This window comes from Microtus ochrogaster, unplaced genomic scaffold, assembly GCF_000317375.1.
Source record: "Microtus ochrogaster isolate Prairie Vole_2 unplaced genomic scaffold, MicOch1.0 UNK12, whole genome shotgun sequence".
In the NCBI taxonomy this organism is placed as follows: Eukaryota; Metazoa; Chordata; class Mammalia; order Rodentia; family Cricetidae; genus Microtus; species Microtus ochrogaster.
Window position 1 is genome coordinate 6,577,166 of NW_004949110.1, and position 11,316 is coordinate 6,588,481.

General features: G+C 36.7%; 1 protein-coding gene across 1 annotated transcript in view; it reads right to left on the reverse strand.

Annotated features, from left to right (window-relative positions):
- Rasa2 (RAS p21 protein activator 2) overlaps positions 1–11,316 on the reverse strand; it is a 101,402-nt gene that overhangs the window by 67,359 nt on the left and 22,727 nt on the right. The window contains exons 3-4 of the mRNA XM_005366673.3: positions 8,557–8,660; positions 2,548–2,642 (exon numbers count right to left, since the gene is read on the reverse strand). Of these exons, the coding sequence (XP_005366730.1) occupies positions 2,548–2,642; positions 8,557–8,660 (199 nt within the window). The remainder of the gene's footprint in view (positions 1–2,547; positions 2,643–8,556; positions 8,661–11,316) is intronic.

An 11,316-nucleotide genomic window follows, 5' to 3' on the forward strand; every position in this document is an offset into this window, starting at 1 on the left:
AAAAAAAAAAAGAAAAGAAAAGAAAAGAAAAAGTAAATTGGCAATTTTGTAAGGCTACATTAGAAAGCACCTGTGCTAGCTAGTTTTCTGTCAACTTGATACAAGCTAGAGTTATTTGAAAGGAGGGAACTTCAACTGAGAAAATGTGCCCCCATAAGATCCAGTTGTAGAACATTTTCTTAAGTAGTGATTGATGGGGGAGGGTCCAGCCCAATGTGGGTGGTACTACCCTGGCAAGCCAGTAAGCTGCATCCCTCCATGGCCTCTGCATCAGTTCCTGCCTCTAGGCTTCAGTCCTGTTTGAGTTCCTGCCCTGACTTCTTTTAGTGATGAACAGTGTCTTAGTTTGGATTTTACTGCTGTGAAGAAACACCATGACTATGGCAACTCTAATAAAGGAAAACATTTAATTGGGGCTTGTTTATAATTCAGAGGTTTAGTCCATTATCATAATGGCAAGAAGCATGACAGCATGTAGGCCGACATGACGCTGGAGTAGGAGCCGAGTGTTCTACATCTTGATCTGCAGGCAGCAGCAAGGAAATGCCATACTGGGCCTAGCTTGAGCATCAGAGAGCTCAAAGTCCACCCTAAGTAACCCACTTCCTCCATCACATACTCCAGCAAAGCCACAGGTCCCTAATAGTGCTGCTCCCTATTAGTCTATGGGGCCATTTTCATTCAAACTACCACAAAAGCAATACGGAAATGTAAGCCAAATGAACTCTTTCCTCCCCAATTTGCTTTTCTGCTCAAGGTGTTTCATCAGGGCAACAGAAACCCTAAGTAGGACACCACCAGATTAACTGATGGTAATAAATTTACATTTATATAGAGATTAACAGGTTTTTGTTTGTTTTAAAAATAAGAATTTACGCAGCCTGGCTGGCCTTAAAATCCTGCCTTCACTTCCTCAGTTCTGGGACTATAGGCTTACACCAAGAAGCTCAGTTTCTGTGATACTGAGGCTCACACCCAGGGCTTTGCTCATGATAGTCAAACACTCTACCAACTGAACTACAACACAGTTCAAAACTAATAGTTTTAAAGTATTCTTCTCATGCCATATGAGCCAAAGTGGTGAGTTTTATTCTCATTTTACAGAAATGAAGCTAAAGGTCATTAAAATAACCATATAAAAACACCCAGTAAAAGTCTTCTGATTTCTAATTTCAGTCCATTCTACTTCTTCACATTGCTTCTCACCTAGGTCACTGACAAAGCTATACTATAGGGATCTGAACAATACTTATAGTCAGATGCAAAGAATGAATATTAAAATGGGGTACAGTAGATAAAACAGAAAGAACTTGGCTATATTTTGTACTTAAGGAATTTCAACAAACAATACTTATTCTTTTTGAAAATTGAATCACAGAGATTGCATGAAAGGTTATGAGGAAATGGAGACACACTTTATTTGGAAAGTATCTGTGGGTATGTTTTTCCCCTTGTCTTAGACATCTGTTTGAGTCCTAGTGGCAAATTATAGCCTCCATAGGAGAAGAACTCCTGATTGCAGTTATGAACTTAGAAACAGTTTTACAATCATTACTGTATTTAATAAATACGGTTACAAAAAAAGATTCCCTTAGAAGTATTTTCTAAATCATAGAAACTCAAGCTTTCTAGAAACCTCAATATACATTTCTGTTGACATACAAATTTTGATTTTGGGAAGAGGAAAGGAGAAACTATTAATAATAATTCTACCTTTCAAATAAAAAGCTGTGCATTGCAAACTCCCCCTTCCATGTATTCCCCTAAAGGTTAGATTAATAAAACAACTTTTCCTTTAAAATGTTTCAGCTTTTAAAAATGCAGTAATTTGCTACTGGGTCTCAAAAATGAACAAAATGTCCTCTTGCTGAGTGTGGTAGCACACACCTTTAATCTCAGCACTGGAAGGCAGAGGCAGGTGAACCTCTATGAGTTCTAGGCCAGCCTAGGCTACATACTGTGTTACAGACAGCCAGGGTTACATAGAGAGACCCTGCCTCAAAGACAAACAAACGAAACCACTAAATTATGTATATACACATTATTTTTTCTCATAATTATCAATGCACATCAACTGTACTTTTTAATGGATATCACTGTGGCATTTCTAACTACGTATATATTGTACTTTGCTCATGACGACCTTTAAATGTCTGTTAGATTTTTATTATTTTTTGGTTAGTCCTCTATGAATACATGTATGTACATGTGTATTTATGTGTACAGGTGCCATGAACATATATGGAGGTCAGAGGTGAGAGCTGGTTCTCTCTGTTCACCTCTACAGGGATTCTAGGGATTGAACTCAGGTCATTGGGCTTGGCGGCAAGCACCTTTACGTAGTGAGCTATCTCACCATTCATACCTTATTTTTATATCTGCATGGAAAAGCCACTTCCTTCAAGCTCTCTATTACTTGAAGGGCTATAATGTGTGGTATTAGAACTTAAAATAAGGTATAACAAATTCTAACAGTATAAACTAGTATAATTAGTTGGTTTTCATTCATTTTCTTTATGTCACAATCTCTTGCAGGTTTTAACTTACCTGAACTTCTGAGTTCGAGTCAACAGGCTGCAGTGAAAACCAAGTTTCTTTACCACTGTGATTACACAAGTCTTCTTTTTTGATGGCTACTTTTCCTACAGAAAATTAATAAGATGATAAGAAAACATATTTTATACAACCTTATGTCCCATTAGCAGTATTATATACTTTGTGGAAAATACTTTAGACTTGAATATGTTGATATAAAAATCCACCACCACCCTTTCTCTGAAATAGGATGTTGCTATGTAGCCTAGCTGTCCTGGTACTTGTTATATAGCCCAATATAGACTTGAATTCATGGTGATCCTCCTGCTTTAGCCTTCTGGGTGCTAGAATTACAGATTTTATTTATTTAATTTATTTATTGGAGATAGGGTTTCTCTGAGTAACAGTCCTTGATGTCCTCAAACTCTCTTTGTAGACCAGGCTGGTCTCAAACTCACAGAGATCCACCTGCCTCTGCCTCCCAAGTGTTGAGTTTAAAGGCATGGACAACCACTGCCTGGTTGTGAGTACAGAATTTAAAAACCTATTTCTACTTTCCTCCTATATCCTAAAAGAGAAATGTCTTATTTTTGTTTGTTCATTGGTAGACCCTTTTATGGGTCTGAATCAGGATTAGAAAAACAGCCATAATCCCAGCACTCAGGAGGCAGAGGGATCTCTGTAAATTTGAGGCCAGTCTAGACTACAAAGGGAAACCCTGTCTCAAAATACCAGAAAAACAAAAGAGAGGAAGGAAGAAAATAGAAAGAAGGAAGGAAGGGAGGGAGGGAGGGAGGGAGGGAGGGAGGGAAAGAGGGAGGGAGGAAGGAAGATCTGAGTTGAACTTTAATATAGTTTAGCACTTACTCAAATTAATATTTTGCTAGTACATTCAGGATAAAAAACAAAATATAAATGGCAGTGCAATATAATTTTCCAGGTTCTGTAACACCGTGAATAAAGTAAATGTGTTGGCTAATTTTGAGCAGTTATATTTGCATTTAGAAAGAGGTTATATGTTGCAATTACAACAAAGGACAAATAATATCACCTATTAATAAAAAGGACCTCAAAAACTATCTTATTAAAATTTCACTTTATCAAAACATTATTAAACTGATTATACTGCTTCAATTACATATTCATATATTTTAAAAATTAAGGCAGCTATCTACCAAGGAAAGATAATCTATCATGAACAATGTTGCAGAAAAGAAATAATTTTCAAATGAAGTATTTGCCATGTTGGTGCAAAGCATTTCCTTCCTCAATTTATAGTTTTGAATATGACTGACAATTCAAAGATTGTACAAAAGCTCCAACAAAGGAGATATGTTATAGTTTAAAACAAATTCACTTTTTCCTTTTCTACAAAGTAACTACTTGGGGCTGGAGAGATAACTTAGCAATTAAAACACCGGTTACCAGTCCAAAGGTAATACCCTCAATTTCCAACACCCACATGGCAGCTCACAACTGCCTGCAAACCCAGTCCTAGTGGATCCAATACGCTTACCTCACACAGACATACATGCAGACAAAATATCAAAGTACCTAAAAATGTTTCTTTAACAAAAAATACTTTCCTTTTAAGTACCTCAACTACATATTATGTTATTTTGCTTGTAACATACCTTATTTTTAGCTCAACAGTTGAAAACACTAAGAAAATGGTGAACTTTTATGAGTAGAAGTATAAATTTTGGAATAGCAAATGAAAAGGAAGATAGAAAAATAAATAAACACAGGAAAACTTATGTTTAAAGTTTTTTCTGGAAATAGATGGTGATCATACAACTGCAGGATATATTAAAAAAATAGTGCAAGCTTTTCTCACTTTTCTCATTTTACAAATATTTTATCTTGATAATTCCAGCACTCAGGAAGCAGAGGCAGGGGGATCACTGTGAGTTAAAGGCCAGCCTGGTCTACATAATGAGTTCCAGGACAGTCAGGGCTATATAGAGAGACTTTGTCCCCACCCCCAAAAAAAAGATTTTCAAATTTGGAAAAAAGTTGTCAAGAACAGTACAAAAAAACTTCTATTTTTTTTCATCCAGAACTTCCAAAATCTTATCATTTTTTTACCATGTTTTGTTCTTTCTCATTTATATATATATATTGATATATGTATGATATATAAAATTATTTTCTGAGTCATTAAAAATAAGATTTAAATATAATGCACACTTTTTAAATAACAATTTATTTTTATGTGCATTTGTGTTTTAATTACACATATATCTATGTGAGGGTGTCAGATCCCCTACAACTGGAGTTAAAGTTGTAAGCTGCCATGTGGGTGCATATATTAACAAATCAATATATCTGAAATGACTCAGGATAGAAAATAATAAAGCATTCAGTTTAGTATGGGATGAATGTGAGATAATCATAACTACTGTAATTCCTATTATCACTGATTCTGCATCAGAAATAAATTTTAAGGAAATGAATAATAGCTTGGTACTTTAAAAATACATACATACATAGAAAAAATATATATACATATACATGTACATGCATGCATACACCCTACAGCTGAAGTTCTTATCTTTTACAGATTTTTGTTAGGGAATGTCTTTGCTATCATCTACCCAGGAAAAGGTATAGAGAATATCTAGCATGCAACTTTTAACATCTTAAATTTATATAGTTACCTTTTTAGTTTTTCTTGTTATTAGGATTTCAGGCATACTATAAAAGTACTTTGCTACTAAGCTATAGTCCCAGCCCTAGCACATAGTTTTAAGAGAGTTTACTAGGCCAGATGTGGTAGCACATGCTTAAAACCTTAAAAGGAGGCAGATGCAGAATTGTGATCTCAAGCCAGCAAAGGAGGGGGAGTGATGTGGGATTCCCATCTGTATGCTGTGAAAACCATAGGTTAATAAAGAAGCTGTTTTGGGCCTGATAGGGTAGAGCAGGGCTAGGTGGGAAAAACTAAGCTGGGAGAAAGAAGGCAGAGGCAGAGAAGTCATATAGCCCTGCCGGAGACAGACGCCGAACTTTGTCAGTAAGCCGAACCTTGCTGGTAAGCCATAGCCACATGGCGATACACAGACTAATAGAAATGGGTTAAGATATAAGAATTAGCCAATAAGAAGCTAGAGCTAATAGGCCAAGCAGTGGTTTAATTAATACAGTTTCTGTGTTGTTATTTTAGGGCTGAGCAGCCAGGAACAAAAAGTGGCCTTCCTACTACAGAGGGAGACAAACTATACATGAATGAATAAGAATAAGCATGCATGAGAGAACCCTTCTGTCAAGAATAACAACCTCTGTAGAGCCTCTATTCTATCACTTCCATAATTTTAAAGTTTTATGTGTACTTTGCAATTATGCAGATGTACACATACACAGCAAGTATTGTAAAAGGGAGAGTTTTAAGTTTTTATTTGGAACTTTATTGCTTTGAGCAATTCATGTCCTCATAATAAAAATCAACTAGGAAAAGGGAAAAGAGGGGGAACTGGGTTTTGTATATAAGATGAAAAAAAATAAAAGAGAAAAAAAATAAATAAATAAAAATCACACTGGTACTGTTACAGTGATTCATGTACCATGTTGCCTCAACTTAAACCTATTTAACAAAACATGTGCCTAAAAGCTACACAGAAATTTATCTCTTCTACTACATCTTTCAGATCACAGGAAATACACCTGATACACGTGACTTCCCAAAAGGCAATCAGCCCCATAAGTACAACATTTCAGAAGCAAATTATCTTCTTCTCATCCTTCCGAAACCCCCCCCCCCATTTTTGTTTTTGTTTCTGTGTAGCCTTGGCTGTACTGTAATTTGCTCTGTAGACCAGGCTGGCCTGAACTCAGATGTGCCTTTGTCTCCCGAGTGATGGGGATTAAAGGCATGAGCCACCACTGCCTGGCTACTAATTGCTTTTTTAAAGAAATATTTGTTGCCAGGCGGTGGTGGCGCACGCCTTTAATCCCAGCACTCAGGAGGCAGAGGCAGGCGGATCTCTGTGAGTTCCAGGCCAGCCTGGTCTACAAGAGCTAGTTCCAGGACAGGAATCAAAAAAGCTATGGAGAAACCCTGTCTCAAAAAAAAATTGTCTGGTTTTCTTTTTTCTAGATGGAAGTCTTACTCTGTAACTCAAGATATCCTCAAACTCAAAGCAATCCTCCTGCCTCAATCTCTTGGTACAAATGTGAACTTCCATGCCTGGTGATTTTTACTTTAAAATAAATTTTAAAAAAATAAATCAAACAGCAAAGGCAACTTTGGTAAACCACTATTATTTATATGAAATAAATAATAAAGGCCTTGTCAAGAAATACTACATGAGGACTACACGATATGTAAAGGGGCAATGAAAACACAGCACCCTGGCAGCACGCAGTTAGTTATCAGTTACTCTCGAATGCTGCTAATAACCAACAGCTTTTTTCCAATCCTTACTTTACTCTCTGACACTGAAAGATCTCATATTATTATGTGATAGATATTAAGCTCACTTATCCCTTTAACTACCTTCTGATAACGCCTTATCAGTGTTCACTGGGAACTCTTGATACCTGAATCCTGCCTCATTTGCTCCCAGGTACTTTTGTTCAATCCAGAGCAGGTCGTAATTCTACATTTTCTCTTGGTCCCCATAAGATTATAAGTGCCCCCAATCAGCATGAAGTATCCTAGAAAACTACGCCCACATTCCTAAAAAAAAATTGTCTTTGTTTAGAATGTTGGTTAGAAGTTGTTATGGATAATGGTTAGTAGAAAATCTAAACAAAGATTTGATTCAGAGTTCTTATTTTAAAAAAGGGGGGATGCTGTGGGACAATGGTCTGTACCCTGTCTCTTGTATTTTAAATAAACGCTGATTGGCCAGAAGCTAGGCAGGAAGTATAGGTGGGGCGACCAGGCAGGAAGTAGAAGCGGGGCCATGAGAACAGGAGAATTCTGGGAGAGGAAAGTCAGTCTCCAGTTGTCACCCACACACAGAGCAAGCAAGATACAACTGCCTTGCCGAAAAAGGTACCATGCCACATGGTTAACATAGACAGGAATAATGGGCTAATTTAAGATATAAGAAAGAATTAATTAATAAGAAGCCTGAGTTACTAGGTCAATCAGTTTATAATTAATGTAGACCTCTGTATTTCTTTGGGACTTAATGACTGTGGGACCGAGTGGAACAGAAACCTCAGTCAACATCTGATGACTTTCAATAAGCTCTGAGGCAGATAACTTAAAACTATGGGAAAGAACAAGTACTCAGTAGTGAAAGTGACAAAAGCTAACAAATTGTTACCGTTCAAATCTGGAATCTTTCCCCACAGCTCATGTATTTTAACGTTGGTCCTCAGGTAATGTTGTCTGGGGAGGTTTAGTGCCTTACTGATGAATAGGTAACTGGGGCAGGCATCTGAACCCTAGTTCTTGTCCCATTCTCCCTGTCCCCTAGTCAAATACCAGGATGAAACGGGCCACCTTATGCTCCCAGTGACAAAGATTGGGTCACCCCCACTGCTGTGTCTTTCTCTGCATGATGAAATCTTTCACAACTTTAAATCAAAGCACATCCTTCCTCCCTCAAGTTGCTTCTGACAGCTATTTTGTTCTAGTGATGAGAAAAAGTACAGATATATATACATCTACAAATACAAATGTGATAGATCAGATCTAATGGTGCATGTTGTAATACCAGCTACTAAAGAAAATGGGGTAGAATGACCCTTTGATCCCACCAGTTCAAAACCAGTCTGGGAAATACAGTGATATGATCTTAAAAGAGGATGAACAGGGGTAAGGGGTTGAAGAAGTGGTTAGCAGTCAAGAGCAATGACTAATAGTCCAGAGGACTTGGGTTTCATTCTAAGCATCCACATTTTACAAATATTTTATCTTGACAATCCCATACTCAAGAGACAGAGTCAGGAGAATCTCTGTGAGTTCGATGCTAGCCTGGTCTACAGAGTGAGTTCCAGAACAACCAGAGCTACACCGAGAAACCCTGTCTTGAAGAAAAAAGAAACATATATGTGAATTGTACCTACCTATACGAAGATCTCGTTGTAAAACATTCTTATCATAAACATAAAACGACAAATACTGGAAAGTTCTTGGAATCTCAAAGTAAAATTCTTCACTGAAATATGGTCTAGAGAGAAAAGAGAAACCTTACTATGCCAAATAACATACATCTATTACTATTAAATAATCCATTATTACTACTATTAAAATAGTACTGTTAAATAAAATCACACTCAAATGTCACTTTCAATAAACATCAATGAAATTATAAACTAAAATTCTTTAGAAAAGAACTTCAAAAACCCCAAAATTACTCTCATTACTGTTTCAGACAAATTGCATACAAATCAAGCTGAAGTGAAAAGACCCCAGGTGCCAAAAGAATTCTAAACATATAGCTTTCCAGAAGGTCCTGTGGACAGAAGAACCAGTTAGACCTAAAAGAGAGCCAAGAACAGTCATTCACATTGTTATCTTAGAAAAATGTAACTACATAAAGTTGTTTTGGTCATAATAATACATAACACCTAAAATGGATAATGCTATATAAAATATTTTTAAATGTATTACAAATACTGAGCATTAAATATTTTCAGCATCTTTCCCAAATTATTTGTATATTATATATTCAAATCTGATCTATGGAGGTTGGTGGCTTTGGATAAATTTACAATCCTGTGCAGCTTCCATCCCAATCAAAATATAGAACACTGTTACCACCCTAGTACCTTACACAAACAACTAGTTTTATGGGGGTGGGGAAGTCCAGGGCCTTGAACCTGGGGCTTTCCATATGCTAAGCAAGTACTCTACCACTGAGCTATAATCTTAGCCCAGTGATAATATTTCTTTCTATGTGTGTGTATGTGTGCACATGTTTGCAGATGTGAGTGTGTGACTATCAATCAAAGTTGAGTGTCTTCCTCAATCTGTCTCCACCTTATGTTTTAAGACAGAGTCTTTCACTGAGGCTGGATCTTCCTGTTCCTTCAGGCCCAGCTCATTTTCATGCCATGGCAAACAGCTTTTTATATGGATGCTCAGGATCCAAACTCAGGTTCTCAAGCTTGAACAACACACACTTTACTGAGTGAGCTACCTTCCCACATATTTTGTGTGTATGTGTACATGAGTATATAGATTAGCAGTTAAAGTCGAGCATCTTCCTCCATCTATCTCTACCTTATTTTTTGATATAGGGTTTCTAGCTGAACTGTAGCTTACTGATTTGGCTATAGTGACTGGCCAGCAAGTCCCAGAGATCCTCTTGTCTCCACACCCTCAGTCTTGGGATTACATCACTGTGTTTGGCTTTTTACATAGGTGGCTAAGTATATAAAATGAAGTTCTCAATGTTTTTAAGGCAAGCACTTTGTAGACTGACTCATCATTGCTGGGGAAGAGGCCTGGGAGGTTCCACGGGCAGTTAATGGCTACTGGAAAAGGAAAAATCATTTCTTCAGTGGTGTAGTCATTGATTAGTTGCTCATGCTCCAGTAAATAATGTTCTACCCATGCTAATTAAACAAATTAAATTAAATTAAACTCAATGAGTCATACACATACACAAAAATATATGAAAATAGGAGAACTTGTCAGAAGGAGTTCAGAGGATGTACAAGGAGTATGATTTAAGAGATAACACACCCTCATATAGAATTGTTGTGGGATATTTGAGCAAACTGTGCAAAGATGTGTCACAGTTTTTCCTTGCCCGCCTAAGGCACCTGACTGGTTTAATAAAGAGTTGAATGGCCAATAGCTAAGCAGGAGAGGTTAGCAGGACTTCCAGGCAGAGAAGAATGAATCTAGGCATGTGAGAGAGACGCCAGGGAGACATGAAGGGTGTTGGACATACAGAATGGAGAAGAGGTAAAAAGTCAAATGGCAGACTGTAGATTAACAGAAGTGGGTTAATTTAACTTATAAGAGCTAGTTGGGAATAAGCCTAAACTAAAGGTCAAGCTTATAATTAATAAGAAGTCATTCTGTCATTATTTGGGGCTGGTGATCCCAAAAGAAAGTCCAACTACACAGAATTTTCAAAGATTGAATTAAAAATAAAACCTATCTCCCAGAAACTTCCCTTGTACCCTCTGCAATTACTCTGCCACACTGTCAGTCAACTGGTGAAAGTTCTATCATTACATTACTGGTTAAATCCTAAGAGTGATGAAAATAGTGTGTTTTCTTGGTAACTAGTGGCGATCAATCTTCTTGATGATTAATGGTGCGCAATCTCTTTTCATGTGCCTCCAAGGCATTTCTATATCATCTTTCATGAAATATCTGAGTCTACTAATATTTTAAACTTCTTCATTATTAAGGGTTTTGATTTGATTTAGAGATCTTTAAAAGCAAAATATCTTACATAATTCTTTAGGAATTCTACAGTACTTTCTGATTTATAATTAAAAGTATTAAAAACTAAAAATAAAGAGCAAAAGAAACAATTCAGAGGGAGAAAAAGTTAGAAAGACCTACTATGTAGTTACTTTCAGCTGGATCACAACTTATATAAGTATTGAGATTATAATAAAATCAAGAAGAGGAAAGGTTTTTAATATTGTTTTGCCCCATTCTAGGAGTAAAAATTAGAAAGCACTCAGAATCCAAGAATAATCTAACTAGCTATACTCTGAAGTGCCTACAGTACTTACATTGCTAACTTTAAATTATCTTTCAAACTGATTTCTTGTTTTTTATTTTTTATTTTTTATTTTTTTTGGTTTTTCGAGACAGGGTTTCTCTGTGGCTTTGGAGCCTGTCCTGGAACTAGCTCT